The 22,216-nt window shown below is 40.9% G+C and overlaps 1 protein-coding gene across 1 annotated transcript; it reads left to right on the top strand.

The window, feature by feature from the left end:
• Nucleotides 1–19,158: 19,158 nt before the first annotated feature.
• On the top strand, nt 19,159–21,565 carry LOC310962151 (uncharacterized protein; the record flags this gene model as incomplete). Its single annotated transcript, XM_083934532.1, has 3 exons — nt 19,159–19,288; nt 20,333–20,605; nt 20,799–21,565. 3 exons carry the CDS (start codon nt 19,159–19,161, stop codon nt 21,449–21,451), a joined length of 1,056 nt encoding a protein of 351 aa, XP_083790658.1. The 3' UTR covers nt 21,452–21,565.
• Nucleotides 21,566–22,216: the final 651 nt, after the last annotated feature.

Here is a 22,216-nt window from a genome sequence, read left to right as displayed (position 1 = left end):
CGTGAGTCGGAAATCCTCTGGGAACAAGAGAACATGACTGGAAGCTGTGTGTTTGTGTGTGTGTGTATGTGTGTGTGTGTGTGTGTGTGTGTATGTGTGTGTGTGTGTGTGTGTGTGTGTGTGTTTAGAGAAAGAGAGAATGGGAGGAAGCGGTGTATTATTCTCAGTTAGACGCTGCCGGCCGTCCGTCCGTCGCTACGACGCCTCAGACCTCACACCGCTCAACCCCTCCTTCCCACAGGATGTCCAACACACACACCCACACACACACACACACACACACACACACACACACACACACACACACACACACACACACACACACACACACACACACACACACACGCACACACACCACCACCACCCACATAAACACACACACACACACACACACACACACACACACACACACACACACACACACACACACACACACACACACACACACACACACACACACACACACACACACACACACACACACACACACACACACACACACATAAACACAAACACAGAGTTTCCTACATTCTGGTGAATTTTTGGAGAAGGAAAAAAACAAAGCAATAATAAAGAATATTGAAGCAGCATTTATATATAGCATGAGATAATACATCATTTGCATAATTAAACACAACATTTCATAAAAATAATCATCTTAATGTCAGTAATAAACTGGGGAAGTTTCATGGTCTGTAACATCTGTTAGTTAAATATTACAATACATTGATAAATGTTTTTAAACATGCACTTCAGCAGCACTTACAGACACCAGACTTTCCACTTTCATTCCTCTCTATATTCTGAAGGTTTTTACATTCAGATTCATTTAGACAACATTTATTCATAAAACATGCCGATAATAAGGCTGATTCATGGAGTGATGAACAGACATGTCTGTAAAAACCTTTGACTCTAATATGTCAACAAAATGAATCAAGAATTTTGAATCTGCCTTTATCCAATGTTCACATTTATGATGTGGAAATGGATGAAATTCATAGTTTTCAGTTAACGCCTCATTTGCATATTTAAACAGAACATTTTAGGAAACTTGATGAAACTTAATGTGAGAAATGAACTGGGGAAGTTTCCTGGTGATATCTATGGGTTCATTTAAAAATTACCCAATGAATCCAAGAAAAAGTGAAACATGCAATAACAAAAAACATATTAATAATAATAATAACAACAACGGTTGTTTAATTCAGAATAAGATCAGGCTGGAGAGTTTAAAGGAGGTCAGTGTGTGTGTTTGTGTGTGTGTGTGTGTGTGTGTGTGTGTGTGTGTGTGTGTGTGTGTGTGTGTGTGTGTGTGTGTGTGTGTGTGTGTGTGTGTGTTTACGACCTTCATCACCTTTAATGCACTCCCACAGACTGTATGAATGTGTGTTGTTTGACGATATAATAGTGTATTGTTGTGATGAAGAGTCCTGTGGGAGCATTGTGCTGCCAACCTGCAGGTGCAGCGCTACTCCACTTCCTTCCTGTCACCTGACCGCCGTTTCCCATCAGGACACGACGTGGAGTAAAGTCTGTGTGTGTGTGTGTGTGTGTGTGTGTGTGTGTGTGTGTGTGTGTGTGTGTGTGTGTGTGTGTGTGTGTGTGTTGCGGGGCAGTGGTGGAATGTAACTAAATACTTATATTTTCTGTTACTTTATACGTGCACTCTGCTACATCTCAGAGGTGAATATTGTACTTTTTACTGCACTACATTTATGCACGACAGCTTTAGTTACTGTACTGATTCAGATTATCATAGAAAATATAAATTAAGTAATAAATCATAATGTATTATTATAGATTCAACCACATAAAGTGTATAAAAACATTAAAATGCGCTCCACCTTTACCAGCTGTAACATTAAAGTGATGGACATTTTAATGCATCAATAATATAATATAATATAATATTATATAATATCATTTTCTGAAATGGACCATTTTGCATGCCGAGTACTTTTACTTTTGATATTTTACGTACAGTGTGATGCTTTTGAGCTTTTCCTTGACAAAAAAACTACTAAAACTACTTTAATTTGTATATCTATATTGGGGTATTGCTACTTTAATTAAAAAAATATTTGAGTACTTCTTCCACCTCCTATACTATTCGATTTTGCATATTTAGCTATAGTATTTGTCATTCATTTTAATAGTAGAAAATATTCTTAATATTTAATGGACATTTGCAGTACTTTGTATTATTGTTTATGTCTTTTTAATACTTTTTGTGTGTGCACTGAACACAATGGCAACTTCCTTGCATGTGAAAACTTACTTGGCAATAAAATCCCATTCTGATTCCAATGCATTTTTCCCCCCCAGTTTTACATATTACAAAAAGACGTTGACAAACACGACAAAAGGTGTTTGGACGGTGACGCAGAGACAAAAGAACGAAGCTTGTCATCATCATGAGTACGTGCTGAGAGTCATTTCACTGCTCACTTGACCTCTGACCTTTCTGCTGCCTCTCCTCTAAATAAAGGTTCAATTCAACAGCAGCTGTCACATTCTGAGGAAGTAAAAGGTAAAGTTAGTTAAGAGGTTAAGTTTAGACGACAGAAGGTGATGGTTAAGTTTAGATGACAAAAGGTGAGGGTTAAGTTTAGACGACAAAAGGAGACGGTTAAGTTTAGACGACAAAAGACGACAGTTAAGTTAAGGCGACAAAAGGTGATGGTTAAGTTTAGACGACAAAAGGTGACGTTGAGTTTAGACAACAAAAGATGAGGGTTGAGTTTAGACAACAAAAAGTGACGGCGAAGTTTAGACGACAAAAGGTGATGGTTAAGTTTAGACTACAAAAAGTGACGGTTAAGTTTAGACGACAAAAGGCAACGGTTAAGTTTAGACGACAAAAGGTGAGGGTTAAGTTTAGACGACAAAAGGTGAGGGTTACGTTTAGATGAAAAAAGACGACGGTTAAGTTTAGACGACAAAAAGTGACGGTTAAGTTTAGAGAACAAAAGGTGACGGTTAAGTTTAGACGACAAAAGGCAACGGTTCAGTTTAGACGACAAAAGGCAACGGTTCAGTTTAGACAAAAGGTGCCGGTTAAGTTTAGACGACAAAAGGCAACGGTTGAGTTAAGGCGACAAAAGGCGACGGTTAAGTTAAGGCGATAAAAGGCAACGGTTAAGTTTAAGTTTAGACGACAAAAGGCGACGGTTAAGTTTAGCTGACAAAAGGCGACGGTTAAGTTCAGACAACAAAAGGTGACGATTAAGTTTAGACAACAAAAGGCGACGTTTAAGTTTAGACGTCAAAAGGCGACGGTTAAGTTAAGACAACTAAAGGTGAAGGTTAAGTTTAGACGACAAAAGGCAACGGTTAAGTTTAGACGACAAAAGGAGACTGTTAAGTTTAGGTGACAAAAGGCGACGGTTAAGTTAAGACAACTAAAGGTGAAGGTTAAGTTTAGGCGACAAAAGGAGACGGGTAAGTTTAGGTGACAAAAGGCGACGGTTAAGTTTAGACTACAAAAAGCGATGGTTCAGTTTAGACAACAATAGGCGACGGTTAAGTTAAGGCGATGGTTAAGATTAGGAACTCCTCACTGAGGAACCCTTTTTTCTGTCAGAGGAAGAGAAGAAGAAGAGGAGTTCCCAGCAGTGAAGAAGAAGGTGGTGGAGCATCTGAGAGGCCTGAACCTCTAATCTTCAAACACGTCAACACACACTGGACAGCCAACAAGAACCCTTGGGAATCTGTTACGTGTCCAGATTATGGGGCATACCTGTCATCAACAACACCACCTCCTCAGAGTCTGTTAGCACCTGGACACACACACACGCACGCACGCACACACACAATCAGTCTGACCTTTAAATTCAAAGACATTTTGGGGAAATTGTTTTCTTTATTGCGCTGTGAATTAAAGAAAGAGAGAGAGAGGTGTTGCAGATGTCTTCCAGTCGTCTCTTATCTCTCTCGTCCAGAGTCGTCCTCTGGTTTGGACTTATCAGGGACAACACCCAGTCTGGAAATTCACTCAGATTAAAGTGCTTTCATCCACTGTATTTCGGCGTTACTGTAGAAATTATTCATAGCAGAGGCTAACCATGGTGGCTGAAGTAAAAAAAAAGTAATTCACCTTCAGTATAACAAGTATTGCTTTTTAACAGGTATTTGAATAAATAGTTTGAGGTTTTGATGTAGGGTTGTTTGACGTACTGATCCATAATCAGTGTATTAGCCACTGGAGAAGCAGATATTCCTGTCGGCAGCAGATAACAGGGTTTTAGACACCTTAAAAAGGACAGCCTATTAAATCAAGATCACTTTAGGTGTACGCTGTATTTTGAATATTTTTACCACTTTATATTGCTGTTGGACAGCCCTTACTGACAGGGAACTGGAGCCATTAGCTATTCTCTCCTCAAAGCCACCAGACCACACTGAAAAATACAGGGATTTTACCTCACAGAAACACAAGAGTTTCTGGTCTACTGCTGCCTCCATCTGTTGGTCAGTTTATAGGTTTTGTTAGTTCCTAAAACTTTGAAATACCAAAGCCACACAATAACACAACCAAATTAACAGATGTAGGCATCAGTGGAGCAGCAGCTTCTGTGTTTCTGTGAAGTCAAATCACTGTTTTTCATCAGTGGAGTCTGATCAGAGCGATATAACGACGTCAGTTCCCCCAGTTAAAACTTAAAGTGTAATTCCGGCGCAAAATTATCCCATGGTCTTTTTTGGCACTTACATACATCAAGTAAGCAATCGAGACAGTTTTTTTGTGTATGAACTATTAACAGAGAAATCCGGAAGAGTCATTACAGCAAGACATCGATTAGCTCGGGGCAGTATGGCGAAGGCATTAAAAAGTCTTTTTTAACCACTAATACTGCTCAAAATAACAGCAAACCTCTGCAGCAGCATGAGAAGAGTCCCTACACATAAAACAAAGCACCAACAACGGAGTTAGTGAACCCACTGGTGAATGCACTGGAGTTCAGTTCAAGGAGGACAGTTTTGGTATTTACAATTCCATGGAAATGCTTTATTACTGGGCTGTTTGTGACAATGTCTATCAAGTGTTGACACTTAAGTGAAAGGAGTTGCATATGTAAGTTCTTAAATAATAATCCTATAAGTTTTTTAAAACAGACTTTTTTTTTATCAAGCTATGGATTCTCTAACTACGTTGTCGGTGCTTCGTCTTTCGTGCATTCACAACGGAGCAATGGAGGCGATTTAATCACCCGGAATGCGAGTATTGCGTGATCACATTTGTCACGTTTTTGATCATTGATTCAATCGCAGGTAGCAGCCGAGGCGGCTAACCCCCAGCTCAGCCTATTCTGCTGTTGTACAGGGATCTGAATGCTTTTAAAAGAACAGAAATGAGCTCTCAGATGAAGTGTGTGGCTCTTTAAAGAGCCGTTGTGTTGTAGTGAGATCTGAAGTTGTACAGGATACTGTACTCCGGTAGATCAGATCAGCTTCACTCTGCACTGATGGCTTTCTTCTTCTTCTTCTTCTTCTTCTGGATTTCCAGCAGACAAGATGCCTAAAGGCACGTCGCTGCCATCCACAGTTCATAGTTATATCCATTATATTATATCCACAGGAACAGACTGGTTTCCCCCAAGGACTGCAACAATGGCGGCTTTGGTGAGCCCCTGGATGTATCACAGAGAACTTCGATGATGACACAATCTCCACACTGATTGGCTGTTGTGACACAGCGTCACGCAATGTAGCTTGGAAATTTTTCAACTTCAAGCGACATACGCGATGAGTCGATGGACGTGGTGGACGCGATCAACACTTTTATCGCCCCAATTGTGTCGCCGGGAGCGACATTGCGTCTCATTGCGTCATTTACATAGGTTTTGAATGGAAGCTTGACGCTTACATGGCCTGCATCGCTTTTGGTGTGAATGACCGGTTATGTGTAGGGACTCTTCTCATGCTACTGCAGAGGTTTGGTGTTATTTTGAGCAGTATTAGTGGTTAAAAATGCTGTTTTGAATGCGTTCAGCGCACCGCCCTGAGCTAATCAGTGTTAACCCTTTGAAGCTGTTTATACATGGTTGATCAACCAAAAAAACTGAACCATAGGGTCCATTTTCACCGGGCTTACACTTTAGGTTTTTTTTTATATCTTTTACTCTTTATATCTTTTACTGTCTTTTATGGAGATTTTGTGATCATCATTATGGAGGATTGTAAGCAAGTTGATGCGCATTGGGGACCTTTGTATGACATTTGCATTATCCCAAAGTTTCCTGTCTGTACTTTTACTGTAAAGCTAAAACAAAGAAGGCAAAATACACCAAAAACATAGTTATGCCATACAGGGAAAATTTGGTGACGGACACAAAACATGCATTGTGTTTCGTTCTTCATGGTGAAATCTTTATTTAAATTTTTAACACAGCAAGTCATGTTCGAGTTCATCTCTCACAAGTGTTTCAAACTCAGGAACCTAAGCAGAGCAACTACTATCATGTATTCCCTGTAAATCTTCTGGTAGGTTGGGGTTATAAGAGTTCATATTCATATAGTCTGTAGTTTATATTTAATTCTCTCAGCAGCGCACACTTGAGGCGATAAATAATCCATCAAAAAGCAGAAAAGAAGTTATTTTTATACAACTCTACACAGCTGTGCAGGTGTTTTATTTCACTCTTTGATCCGGCTCTTTAGTTGTGATGTAAGGCCCTTTCAAAACACTACTTCCTGCTCCAAGCCTCGTATTTCTACAACGCCACAATGCTGTGTTCCTGTTGTTTGATTTCACCTCTTTCTTGTCCATGAAAAGTGTCTAACTGAAGAAAGAAGGGGTGGCAAAAAGTTCACAGTTTCAGTTGTTGTCGTTTGTTTTGTTCGACTGAACGTTTGGACCCGGAAATTATATTTTGAAAGGGTGTTAGGTCCCGACTGAAAAGCCCCATGAAGCCTTTTAAGTTTGTCCTTAGCTGCTACACCTTTAATTTAAAACTCCTGCGTTCATCATACAAGGTGTTCGTCATGGGTGCGGGGGAGCGCTGCGTTCCAACGCTTCACAAGTTCTTCGTTATTTTACATTTTAACGTTTTACTGCGCTGTAGCAAGTGTCGAATCGTGAACAACGTGCGAGATGACTATGCATCTTTTCCTCGCCAACGCTGTGACCTTGAAATGAATGAGGAGGCTTTGACGCGGCGTTGCTGTCGGTCACAGTGAGACCTTATGAAAACTGCCATTAAAACACGGCGGACCTCAGATCAGTGCCTTCAGTCTGCCGGTTCCTCCGGCCTCCTCCTCCGGAACGTGACCCGGCTCATTGTGGCCCTCTGACCCCACACGTTCCACTGATGGGGGGCCGCAGCCTCCGTGTGTGTGTGTGTGTGTGTGTGTGTGTTGACATTTGTGGCACATTCTAAAGAGCGAAAGTGGGTGTGGGAAAGACCTGTTCGCCCATCTCTACACGACACACACACACTTTCACACACGGTCAGCTGATATCCAACTCCCCCAACTCTCCCAGCACTTTATCTTCGTGTGTGTATGTGTGTGTGTGTGTGTGTGTGTGTGTGTGTGTGTGTTGTCTGAGAGCAGAGCTGCTGGGAAAGTCCCCTCAGCTTCGATAATATTTCTGTGACCAGACCTCAGCCTCTCAGAAACATTGCCCACTTATCTTTCACATGTTCTGATTTAAAATGAAAGGATGTGTTTGCAGCTGAAGGAGTCAGAGGAACATGACAGTGGTTCACGATGATGCACAATATTCAGATAACCAATTTCCAAAGACTATGACAGTAGTTCTTCCTGACACTATTGTTTTTTTTTTATTAATATCGCCACAGTATGGAAATTAATCTGAACTGTAAACCACATGTGCATCTCTTCTATTAAAGACCTCCATTCACATGTGAACCATAGTAAAATATCTTCGTCTGTGTCTTCTTTTTCAATCTGCACAACTATGAGTCAGGTGTGTTCACCTGCGGTGTTTTAACACAGACATATTCATGATGTTTACAATGACGTGTTTTTCTGATTCTGCTGTCAGACAACAGAACAAGTGCAAAGTGCTTGCTGTCCTCATTCACTATGAGAAGTAATGCACTCTAGTTCATATGTAATCCACATTTTTATTAATGTAGAAATTAAAGAAATGACTTAATATAAGAGCAAACCACCTTTTTTTAAAACTTTCTGTACTTAACTGTCACCTTTAGTCGTCTGAACTTAACCGTCACCTTTTGTCGTCTAAACTTAACCGCCAACTTTTGTCATCTTAACTTAACCGTCGGCTTTTGACTTCTAAACTCAACCGTCGCCTTTTGTCGTCTAAACTTAAACGTCACCTTTTTGTCTTCTAAACTTAACCGTCACGTTTTGTTGTCAAAACTTAACCGTCTCCTTTTGTCATCTAAACTTAACCGCCACCTTTTGTCGTCTAAACTTAACCGTCGCCTTTTGTCATCTAAACTTAACCGTCGCCTTTTGTCGTCTTAACTTAACCGTTGGCATTTGTCATCTAAACTTAACCGTCACCTTTTGTCGACTTAACTTTACCGTTGCTTTTTGTCGTCTTAACTTAACCGTCGCCTTTTGTCGTCTAAACTTAACCATCACCCTTTGTCGTCTAAACTTAACCATTGCCTTTTGTCGTCTAAACTTAACCGTTGGCATTTGTCGACTTAACTTAACCGTCACCTTTTGTCGACTTAACTTAACCGTTGCTTTTTGTTGTCTAAACTTAATCGTCACCTTTTGTCGACTTAACTTAACCGTCACCTTTTGTCGTCTAAACTTAACCGTCACTGTCACATACCAGTCACTATTTCACAGCGTTAAATAACATCTTATTTTTTAAGATATCATACGTAGCGCTCAAAAGACGAGTTTGTATTTTGAACCTTTTATCAAACGTGCCTTTTAGCGGAAAAGCAGAAAAGTCCCTCGTCTCTATTTCCCATCCCTTTCTATAATTACAGAGCACGGGAAGAGCTTCGACTGTGTTCCACACTCATGAAGAGAATGAAGGGGATCTCTTTGTGTACAAAGTCGTACTTTAAGTGAATTAACATCTTGAACTGATGAAAGAAAGGAAGGACGTGGAGCGATGAAGGGAGCGAGGAGAGTGGACGAAGAGAGAAAAGGATAATTGTGTGCTCCTGCGGTGAAAGAGTGTTATTCTTTGGTGTCGCTGAGAGGCGATCATTGTTGAGAGAGTTTCCCAGTGGGACCGGTCATCTGAGATCACACGTCCAGATACTCGCCCTCAGACCTGTTCTCCACGAGCGGCCGGAGGAGGCTTACCCAAGATTATCTCCCGATTCAACACCAAACTGAGGCAACAGCACCGTCTGTTTACTCATCTGATAGTTCATGCATCTGCACGATCATCTTTAGTAAGACACGGCTATTGCATCGCTCAAAAAGGGCAGATAAAGATCTAAAAAGTGGCAAAAGTTCTTAGAGATAAAAACTGAAGAAATAAAATCAAAATAGAACGAAAATACTCGCAAGGCTGCTCACTTGAGTAAATAACTTACTTACAGAATATATAAACAATATTTTACATCCTCCCATCCCAATTCTAAATTAACATGGAGAAAATAAATCAAAATAAAATAAAATAAATATCTTAATAAAAATCATGTTCAGTATAAACTGCTGACCATTTAAATAAATAAAAATAATAAGTAATTTATTTTCAATATTAGTCTATTGCTTAACAATTAAATAAAAATTAAAATAAAATATTTGGATAGTAATTTATGTTCAGTATCAGTCAATTGCTTAACAATTAAATACAAAAATAAAAACAAAATAGTTAAATAGTAATTTATGTTCAGTATCAGTCAATTGCTTAACAATTAAAGAAAAAAATTAAAATAAAATAGTTCAATAGTAATTTATATTCAATATCAGTCAATTTCATTTAAATACAACTTTAGCTAAATAAAAGTCACCCAAGTGTTGTTGTTTTTTACAACATATGTTTTGTAACACAGATTTTCATATCAACACATATCATAAAACATAAACACTGGTACAGACAGATATCTATAGATGTCTGTGACTCTAGTTTTCTCAGGACAGCAGGTGACATGATGGAGAGGCAGAACAGCTGGAAGCAGGTTGTTGATGGTGTGTTCAGGTGTTTGTGGGAAGGTTGGAAAATATCCACATTGATTAGTTCACTGCCCCCCCCCCCCCGTTCCCATGGTCTTCCCAGGCTGTTTGACCCGACTTCATGCCCCCCTCTGCCCTCGTTCTGCCCCTCTTGGTGCTTCCTGCCTCCTGCTGCAGACACACAGGCTCTTATTGTGGCAGAGCCTACGCCTGTCACTACCCATCACACACACACACACACACACACACACACACACACACACACACACACACACACACACACACACACACACACACACACACACACACGCACACACACACACACTAAAAATGCACATACATACACTTGAAGAGAAATGCAAAAACCCTACCCAGTTCAGAGAGAATGAGCTTTTACGGCACTGAATTTGAGATAAAGGCCTGATTTAAACCAGGAAAAGAACTCCATCCAATTCAATTCAATTTTATTTACAGTGCCAAATCATAACAAAAGTTATCTCAGGACACACTCTAGTTATAGTAGTAGGTATAGACCACACTCTATGACTTATTTAAGATTTACATAGACCCAACAATTCCACACGACTGCAGTGTTTTAGGTCCATTAGAAATAATCTGCGTTAATATCAACATGTCTGAAAGCACGCGTGAAACGGCCTGGCTCACAGCCATGTTGGGCACAGAGACCCAGTAAACGGCTAAATCAACGTTAGGATTAAAACAACCATTAGCTCATGGTGTGTGATTATAAACCTCCAAAATTATCAGATCACGGGGCAAACATCTTCACGCGCAGATGTTGGACGTCACTGTACGCCCGACTTTGTGCTTCACGCCACATTTATACCAGAAAGACATGTTTTGGGAAAGGGGGGATATTAGGTCTTGGTTTCACACAGACAGGACGACAATGTGACACATTTTCTATATAAGAGTGACTGATGAGAAAACTAAGTGATGCAGGATGTAATGCATGGCTGTGTTTTCCACCGCCTTCTACCACCTTATACCGCCTTATACTCATCCCTCTACACATTGGCTGGGGATAGACACGCAGATCATGTCTATATTTTGTTGCTGGTCCATGACCAATTCCGTAAATCTATTAGACGTCCAAACTAGGTCCACTATTTGGACATCCAACCATGACCCAACTTGGACTTCAAATTGACGTACCACAACAGATGTGAACATTGGGTACAGACAGGTAAAAATGTCTTGGTGAATCATTAAAGACTTAATGTTAAGGTCTGAACAGGATGACTACTTACTCCTGCCTCCATTTATTCATGCTCATGGGTACACTAATGGGTTGCACGTATGTACGTAATTAGATTATGCCCTGTTTGTCCATGTTTACAAACAATTTCAAAAAACTTGTAATACATTTTTTGTTTGTCTTGATGTAAGTAATCAACTCAGTAATTTTCATGGTGATATCTGAAGGTTATTTTTTCCCCCTATTCAAGTGAGAAAAATAATGAATAGGTAAATGCATAAGGAATATTTGGGTCATTTTCACAACTTTCCCCTATTGGGATTCTACGGGCCATGTTTTCCTCACTCAGGACATATTAAGGTTACAAAATCGGTTGAGTTTGCTTCTGTTGAAATTTATTAAACCTATTTTCATAAAACGCCTGGACTATATGTTTATGGTGGGGGTCAAACATGTGAATTATGATCACCTCTTTCATCAGTTTGACATCTTTTTTATCGATAACAATTGTGTTGTTTTTAAAAACTCAGATCAAACAACGGGGAACACGGCACTGCAGCGTTGTGGAAATACGGGGCCTGGACCTGGAAATCCTATTTTGAAAGGATGTTACGTCACCACGTAACAGCTGGATAGGCGCTGAATGGCAGCCATAAGGTCTGTGACCCTAGAAAAGTGCCATGTTATGTTATACTATAATAGAATTAGTCTAAACTTGATGTTGAAAAGACGTCCAAACGACCACATTTGGACTATAAATGGCCCTTACATGGAGGTCCCACAGATGTCAATATTGGACGTTTGGTGAACGTTGAAAAAAGACATCGCCTGGCGTTACAGAACAACCCCTTCAGGGGACAAAGAATTCTCCTCCAAAAATGACATCGAAAATATTTCACTTGGACGTCACATTGCGTAGTGGGATGTGTTACCTTCAGGAACAGTTCCACGTCGTCGTCACTCCAACACAATGAATCTCTGCTCTGACTTTTCACCGTCGCTGTTCTTCCGCTGAAGGATTTTCTGTGTTTTCAACTACTGCATCCATGATTTTAGGCCTCACAGAAACTACACACAATCTGCTTCATGTTTACATCTCCACGCGCATGCTCTGTGTGCGTGAATGGTCATGTGATCTGTGTTTTCAGGTTATTTCTGACAAAGATGTGTAAAAACGCAGCCTTCGGGTTGACTGTAAAAGCGTGTTTGTGTTGGGAAGCTCCCGGGTGTGAATGTGTGAAGCAGTATGAATGTGTAGAGGGGCGTTCCTGTCCTGTCCCGTCCTGGATAAATAAATTGAGCAGAAAAACAAGCCCAGCGCCAGTGAATGAGCAAGCCTTCAGTTCTCTTCCAGAACAATGAGAGAGGAGGAGGAAGAAGACGAAGGGAAGTAGGAGAAAAGGAGGAAGAGAGTGAAGGACTCTGAGAAAGAAAAATCTGCCCGTCGTGTCGTGACTGAAGGTGATTTAGTGCTCATTAATGAGAAGAAAGAGAGCCGTGAGTGAGCAGCGTTTAGCACACTGGAGAGGCAGAAAGCAAGGAAGTGGTGTGCGGCGGCTGGAGTGTGTGTGTATGTGTGTGTCAGAGTGTGTGTGTGTGGTGTCAGAGTGTGTGTGTGTGTGTGTGTGTGTGTGTGTGTGTGTGTGTGTGTGTGTGTGTGTGTGTGTGTGTGTGTGTGTGTGTGTGTGTGTGTCAGAGTGTGTGTGTGTCTGTGCAGGCAAATATTGTTTGGTTTCAGTCCCTGAAGTCAGATTTTCACAGTCCTGAACAGCTTTAAATCCTTTCTGGTTTAATAAAGACTGGGTACCACTGTAATGTCCACTGTAATGTCGGACACAAGAGTGAACTCTTCAGTCAGACGTGGACGGTTACCTGGTGGGAGAAATTGGGGACAGGGGAGTTGGGGTGGGCGTGGCCTCCAGTACATCACATTCAGTGTCAACTTACATTCACGTTACAAGGAAATGTGTCTGACATCTGATGTTTGTGCCCTTATGATACACAAGTGTTTCACAGTAATGTGGACACAAAAAATTATTTTTTTTCCAAACACATCTGTGTCCCTTTGGCTATGTTCAAACTAGGTCTTAATGCACAAATCTGATTTTTTTTGTTTGGCTGTTCACATCTTTAAATTACTTCTTTAAATGTGGCCTGTTAGCAGATTGCTTTGTGAACACCTCACGCTCCTGAAGTGACCAGCATGCGCAGTTGATCATTGATGACATCCAACACAACAGTGTTTAAGGAAGCGATCATGGCAATGGCACCGGTATTGCAGGACTTTATGGCTTAATGCTAAAAACATTGTGTGGCAAATACTAATGAGGTCTAAAACCTTCCTCTCCCTCCCCTGACCATCTGCTTTACTCTGTCCTCCACGTTTGTTTTAATTCTGTTCCACGACTGGCACACTTTTTTTTCAATCAGCTATATTTGTCATTCATTTACAAAACAGAGCAGCGTGGGTAAGAATGACGTCAAAACCACATTAAATGCGACCCGACTGTTCAGATTGTGTTCACATTCAAAGAAATCTGATGCGTATCTGATTCAGTGGCTCATGTAAAAGTGGCCTAATTCTGATTGGAAAATGTCAGATTCCATGTGACTTCACAATGTCAAAAGCAAATCAGATATGGGTCCCAAATGAGCCAAAAAACTTGGATTCAGGTCGCTTGGAACTGCAGTGTGAACGTAGCCTTTGTGCTCTAAACCTGACGCAGGGCCCATCTCACCACAAACATCAACGTGGAAGGTCGACAGAAAGATCGGAAAAGGGGCAAAAACTTTAATTCAGAATCATCTGAAAACATCAACAAACACAACGAGAGGGAACGTTTCTGCAGAAACAGTTCACTTCTTGTGTGTTTTTATGACAAACTGTAATTTGGCCTCATCTGAGAATCGTCCTGGTGAAAGATCTTAAATGTGTGTGTGTGTGTGTGTGTGTGTGTGTGTGTGTGTGTGTGTGTGTGTGTGTGTGTGTGTGTGTGTGTGTGAGAGAGCTGGTGTGAGATCCTATTATGTAACGTACATTACCATCAGAATGATCCATCCATGCACACACTCAAACACAAGCATTCATACAACCAGGATCACATGACACACATGTGACACACACACACACACACACACACACACACACACACACACACACACACACACACACACACACACACACACACACACACACACACACACACACACACACACACACACACACACACACACACACACACACACACTCTACATGACCGTCACATAAAGATTAACAGCAGAATGTCAGGAATGCTGGGAATGTGGTAGGGGACAGTTTACAGCGCACATGTCAACCTGTGCGTGAGTGTGTGTGCGCACCTGACACACACACACACACACCCACACACACTGAGACAGTGCCGTAAAAAGATATTTTCATGTTCATCTCATTAACATGCCAGCTTAACATTAACAGTTGAGCGCAAAGTCGACGCTAACTTTGTTAGCTTCATGTCAGCTGATGAGTCCTCTGGTCACTGTACACAGGACATTTATCCTGATGAAAGTCGCTCAATGAACACATTCGCCAAAAACTTCAGACTGTCGTGTTTTTGACGAAGAGCCGACTGGGATCCAAACATTTTTTATGATTTAAATAAGGTCTGTTCCTGACCCAAGACTATATCAGTCCAATCAGATTTGACAGTACCTGTTTTTAAAATATAGTCTATCAAGCAAAACTTTATTGAATTCTCAGATTTTTGAATCCTGACGTTCAGATTGGAAGTGAAGTTCAAGTGATGTAAATGAACCAAGTTAGCCCTCCTAATGCACGCTTTATGCAACAATGTGTTTCGCTCACAGACTGTATAAAAAATGGACGTAGCCTCTCCGTCAGGTCCGTTCTCTCATCTTGATCCAATCGTCCTCTCCTTCGGGAAGTCTCCATCTTGTCAGACTGAGGGCCAGAGGCTTACTGTCACTCAAGAGGCCACGCCCCTAATTATTCATACACTTTAACCTCCAATAAAATAAAAACTAGCCTGGTACAAAAAATCACCCCCCTCAGTGTTGTCATGGAGATATGACCTAAACATACAGACTAGAATGTTTTTTTTTGTACCAGGTCTTAAACAGGTTTAATGATGCTGTGAAACCGGCCTGTTTAACATGGGGGTCAATGAGAAACTGCTCTATTATGAAACCTGCCCCTAGTGGACACTCAGATAACTTCAGTTTTTGGCACTTCCTGATTGGATCAATCAGGAAGTCGCTGTGGTGGGGGCTTGGTTTCGTCGACACTAGATATCAAACAAAGAGCCAGAGATTATTTATATCATATTAAGATGCTGTAAATTCAACACAAAATAATGTTATCTCGGAGCTAAAACTCTGTGTGGACGCAGATTATTTTGTTTTGAAATAGTGTTGTTTTTGAATTAGAAACCTAGTCGTGTGGACGGAGCAGCAGACTGTGTGTGTGTGTCCGAATAGCAGAGAGGGGTGTGTGTAACTGTATCTCTTCTGGCCAACAGAGACCCGTTTCTCAGCCTCGTCTGGGACTGTGTGTGTGTATGTACAGTATGTGAGTGTTTGTACACGTCTGCTCCCACGTCCTGATCACCCCATTCCCAAGACACTGCCAACACCCTGGGGCGCGCACACACACACACACACACACACACACACACACACACACACACACACACACACACACACACACACACACACACACACACACACACACACACACACACACACAGACTTTTGTATAAGAGCAAGAGAGGAAACAAGAAAAAACAAGAAAGAAAGTCAAGCAGAAATGTGAAACAAACAAACCATTTTCTATATACTGCTGTCATAACGACAGACAGACTTCAAATGTTGTGTCATTGTGCAGCACAGTCTTTTAAATAATCCTGAAAATGTATTCAAATTTACACTCAACATGATCCAAGTTGAAATAAACCCTTATCAAATATCCTGTTTGAGTGAGCTGAACCCTCTGCAGCTCAACGTGACCAAAACAAAGGAGCTCATAGAGGATCTGAGGAGGGTGAAAACCCCTGTGACCCCTGTCTCCATTCAGGTCCCTGTGGACCTGTGGACACTGTAGAGGAGTAGAAGTCTACACAGAGCGCCTCAGGAAATCTTTCCTGCCTGTGGTCATTAAACTAATGCATCCCTAGGAGAGTCTGTCACCCCCTCTCTGTAATACGGACTCAATCATAAACAATCTGTTTTTTGCACATTATTACAGTACTTTTGATCTGTATATATTACTCTTGTAAATTTGTTATATATATATATATATATAAACCTGTATATATATATTGTTTTATATTTTAGTTTTTCAAAAATATATGTTATCTGTAGGGCAGCACGGTGGTGCGTTGGTTAGAGCAAGAGGGTTCCTGGTTCGAATCCGGGCTGGGGTCCTTCTGTGTGGAGTTTGCATGTTCTCCCCGTGTCTGCGTGGGTTTTCTCAGGGTTCTCCGGCTTCCTCCCACAGTCCAAAGAGATGCAGGTGTTAGGTTAATTGATGACTCTAAAAATTGCCCGTAGGTGTGAATGGTTGTCTGTCTCTGTTTGTCTCTATGTGTCCTGTGATAGACTGGGGTCCTGTCCAGGGTGTACCCCGCCTCACGCCCGATCTCAGCTGGGATCGGCTCCAGCCCCCCCGCGACCCCGATAGGGACAAGCAGTTGAAGATGATGGATGAATGAATGTTATCTGTATAATATTGTTGTTGTCAATATGTTGTTTGTATAGCTGGAGTTTGCAACAAAAATAATTTCCCCCTGGGAGTATTAAAGTATTTCTGATTCTGATTCTGATCAGCTTCCGAGGTTTCGCTCCTCTGATGGAGGCGGAAGAAAGGTGCAGACACAGCGACAGGTGTCTCTTCTTGACCCTTAGAGCGACGTCATTCTCTCAGTTCGTGCTCTGTGTGTTTTTTAGGATTTCCTGCTGCTGCTCAGCTCAGTTCTCTGACCTCTGGAAGCTCTATTTTTAGACAGGGTGACCTTTGATCCCTGCTGCTTTATTTAGGCGAGTAAACCGTCTGGGAAACTGTCAGGGGTTTCCCCGACTTGTGTGTTTTTTTTTTTGAGATTCTGTGAAGAAAATCAAATGTCTTTTTTCACTTTTCTGTCATCACAAAGTGTAAGACTCATTTGTTTCTGTCATTTATTCTGTAAACTGTTAAACTCTAAGAGAATTTCAACGAAAAAGAAAAACACTCAGTATTATATAATTAATAATATCGACATCTACATTTTATAAGTGTGCGTTATCATTGATGCACTGCGCAAGGGGCCCATAAGGTCAGGGATTCTGACTCATAAAATGTTGCTGAAAAAAAACACAAATTCATCACAAAAGAGACAGAAAAATCACAATGGGATGCAAAACGATCACACAGAGAAAGAAAACAATGACACAGAAGTATAAAATAAAATAAAATGACTACAAAAAGATGCAAATCCACCACAAAAAGATGCAAAATTAGTTTGTTGCCACCGTACTCACTGGGGGAATTGTTGGGTCTATGTAAATCATAAATAAGTCATAAAGTGTGGTCTATACCTACTCTGTAAAGTGTCCTGCGATAACTTTTATTATAATTTGGTACTGTAACTAAAATAAAATTGAAAATTGAATTGAATTAAAAATAGACGCAAAACAATTACAAAGACATAGAAAACAAGTAAAAATGGATGTAAAAGGAGCACAAAGAGAAAACAAAATGACTATGAAATCAGTAAAAGTCGACTCTTTGAATGTAGGTGTGTTGTTCCTTTGTAGACAGAGTGGGGTGGTGGTGGTGGTGGGGGGGCTCTGACAGGTCGATGCCCAGGGGCCCGTTGGCTCAGAATACGTCCATGATGCTGCTGTTTCCATCAGACTGAGTGAAGAGTTCAGGACTTTCTGGAGCGATGCCACCTCCTGGAGGTGCCTCCTGGGCCCTGCAACCACCACTTTTCACAACAGGTTACAAGTGTCTCTGCAGTGCTACATGCACACAGACAGACCTTACAGATAAGAACAAGGACAACAACACTGGACAAACAAAGATGAGATTGATGCAATTTCTTCACAGGCTGATGAAATGTAGCTATTTTGCTAACTCTGGGACAGCCAACGACTGCCCATTGTCCCTGTTAAATAAACAAATGAATCAAAGAATTAAAGAATAAGAATATAAATAAAATGTCTAAATGGCCCCTGACGGTGGAATGTTTTTTTTTAATCTTTATCATGAACAAAACAAAACAACAGTTAAACATCATAAGCTGGAATAAAAGGCAGGGAATTAATGTAACAAAACATTTATACACAATAATAATAATAATAATAATAATGATAATGAATATATACATTCTAATTGAATCATTTAAAAAAAGATAAAATAAATCACTAAATAAATTAATGAATATGAAACAGTATTGTAATAATACTAATACTTCTACTACTACTAATAATAATAATAACACACAAAGAAATATATAAATTCTAATTGACCTTTTCAAAGAACATAAACATTCTAAATGTGCCCTAGTTTGTTGTGAACAAGGACCAAGGCTGTTGCCTGTCTATAGAATCATTTAAAAAATAGGTAAAGTTAATTAAAAACTACCAATATATCGTAAACAGTATTGTAATTAATAACAACAATACTAACACTAATATCAATAATACTATTAATAAAAATAATAAAATAATAAAAAACTTTATGCAAATGACTTGTGACGCGCTGAGGCGAGAACCAATCGTGGTGTCTGAGCTTCTCACCGGAAACGGAACACGTCTCTGTCTTCTTCTTCTCTGGTCTCTCTTCTCTCAATACCGGAGTGTGTTTTTTAACAAAGATGGAGCACAAACTGATCCTGGCCGTCTCCGGGTTCCCGAGTCTCTACGACACCAACTCTCTGACTTACAGGGACCTGAACATGAGGGCCGAGTCCTGGAGACAAGTGTCGGAGATCGTCGGTGTTCCAGGTAAGTGTTTCCTTTGATCTTTTTACGTTAACGGAACTCACCGAGAACCGTTAGTTTCACCGGCGGACACACACGAAGCTGGTGTACGGTGGCTGTGAGGCGACACTCCGTCAAACCGCTTTTTTATTTTACAATTATCAACAAATGTGTTTTTGAATAGATCAAAACAATAGAAGGTCCGTCCGTCAATACCTTCCGACATTCTCTGGCTACTTGTTCCGAAGCAAAATGGTTCCTACAGAAGACTTTTTTTAAATCTTCTATTTCATTTTATTAATTTGTTACTCAAAAAGGCATATATCATAATACAAGTTATATACAATATCAACAAACCGAGTAAGTTACTTCAATAACAGATAAAGAAAAAAAAAATTGATTAATAAAAATTAAATTTAAAAATCCAAATAAAAATTAATTAAAATGATTAAAAAAATACAAGAGGTTAGTCTTTTATTCTGGTGCGCATGTATGAAGACGTTTTTATTTATTTTTTATTTCAAAAAGGCATAAATCATATTCAAGATAATACAAGATATATACAATATAAACAACCACGTGAGTGACATCAATAACAGATGAAGAAAAATAATAAAAAGAAAAAAATTACTAGCCCAAGCGGAATAATAATAATAAATGAATAAAAAAAAAAAAAATCAAAGTCAGGATATAAGATGCATAGATATTCATACAGACGTAGGGCTTTTGCAGTATTACATGTGTTTTGCATAGGTTAACGACTATTGTAAATTCTGATTAAAATAACATACAAAACTTTATCTGAAGTTAACAGAATTAGCAGGAGACACACACACACACACACACACACACACACACACACACACACACACACACACACACACACACACACACACACACACACACACACACCAAATACATTATTCATTGAAGAGGGGAACTGTTAATGTGTTGATAAATTTGATCATCCCAAAAGATGATTTTTAAGCAGATATATCAGAGTTTGGATGAAATAATCTAATATTAAATGTGCGGTAATGACACATTTCCTCTACCTGTGTTCATCAGAGTCGGAGTGCAGACGGAAGTGGAAGACGTTGAGGGACCAACACCGGAGGGAGAGGCAGCGGGAGAAAGAGAGACGTGAGAGCGGCATCGGCCTCTTCAACTACAGGCCGTGGAGATACTCGGCCATTTTGTCCTTTTTAAACCCCTTCATTGACGCAAGGGCCGCGGGCACCAACGGCTGGGCTCTGGACCCGCAGCCCTCTCAGCTCCACATGTCAGAGATGGGCTGCAGCACGACCACGGATATGCGCAGCGACGACGACGACAACTACGGTTTGTGCAGAAGAATTTCCTCCCAAATGTATTCGAGGCTGCGGGGACGTTTGAACCCCTGCAGATGTTTCTCTGATTCAAAAGTGTTTTATTAGCAGCTTGTGGTCGTTTTTCGATTTGATTTGATTCTTTTAAAAGATCCTGCTGCGTGTTTCCGCTGAAGATGAAGTCTGGCTGTTTTGTGTCTTTGCAGACATCTCTGTGGTCGACGCCACTACAACCACGTCCTCCTGCTCCTCAGAGTTCGTTCAGAGGAAACGTCCGTCGTCAGCCAGCAGAGACATCATCAGGTTCAAAGAAGCAAAGATGGAGGAAAGTGTCGGTAGAGAGGACTGCGCTCAAATGCAACAGCAAGACAACATGAAGGAACTGTTTGAGATGATGATGCATTCGGTGACGTCTCTCGCTGCGTCCTTAGCCTCTTCCCACTCTTCCTCGCAGCCCTCAGATCAGCTGTCGGCCGTCCTTCAGCCTGACTTCCATCACCTGCAGACGCACCGCAGCCCGCCACCATCCAGGCCGCACCACTTGAAAACAGAAGAGCAGGAGGGCGAAGTGGAGAGCCTGCCGGGAGAAACAGACGGCGAGGACGAGTGCGGCGCCCCGTCTCCCAGGCCGACCCGGGCCAAGAGGAAGAGCAGCGACAGTCTGCTGGAGGAGTACCTGAGGAGGATGGAGGCCCGGGAGGCTCAGAGGGACCTGGAGCAGAGAGACGATGTGACGCTATTCTTAATGAGCGTGGCGCCGGCCATGAGGAGACTTCCTGCAGATAAACAGTCGTGGGTCAGAACCAAGATCCAGCAGTTTCTGCACGAGGCCGAGTTCGGTGCTACAAGTTTTCAGTGACCCCAAAATACTTTACATTTTTAATAAATACTCTATGGATCACATATTTAAGTTTTTTTTTGGCATTTTTATGATCCTGTAACATCTCCTGTTGTTTGAATAAAATCCTCTTGGGACGGCAGTTTATATTCTGATATGTGAATCAAAGTGAGGATGTTGGTCTTTTTTTAATGTGTAGAATAAGAGCACATGGATCAGAAAAACGCAGGACTTCAAACACTCGGATGACTGAAGTGTCCATTAAATCACATTCAGTGGATTTAATGGATGGATGCGGGCGCCAACGGCTGGGCTCTGGACCCGCAGCCCTCTCAGCTCCACATGTGAAAGATGGGCTGCAGCGCGACCATGACAACTATGGTTTGTGCAGAAGAATTTCCTCCCAGATGTGTTCGGGGCTGCAGGGACGTTGGGACCCCTGCAGATGTTCCTCTGATTCAGAAGTGTTTAATTAGCAGCTTGTGATTGTTTTTTGATTTGATTTGATTTGATGGACAGATGTGTAAAACCTCTCCACAAAGAATCCTGCAGCCGCTCCACTTTAACTCTTGTGTTTACGGATGTGCTCGTATGTTTGTTTGAAACGAGTCGTTCAGCATGAAAAAAAGAATTTAAAAAATGACTGATCCTCTAAAGAAGTCGGACCAAAAGGAGGGGTTAGTGGACTGAGGACAGGATGTTGAAACGGTTATTCATTTATGTGTCAGAGTTTTGTTTTCCATAAAGATATTTTACTGCTTCCTACAAGTTTCTTGCTGAGTGGGT

The sequence above is a fragment of the Echiichthys vipera genome, assembly GCF_963691815.1.
Source record: "Echiichthys vipera genome assembly, chromosome: 19".
Classification (NCBI taxonomy): domain Eukaryota; kingdom Metazoa; phylum Chordata; class Actinopteri; order Perciformes; family Trachinidae; genus Echiichthys; species Echiichthys vipera.
The sequence above is the reverse complement of the archived record's forward strand: the minus strand, read 5'-3'. Positions and strand labels throughout refer to the sequence as shown.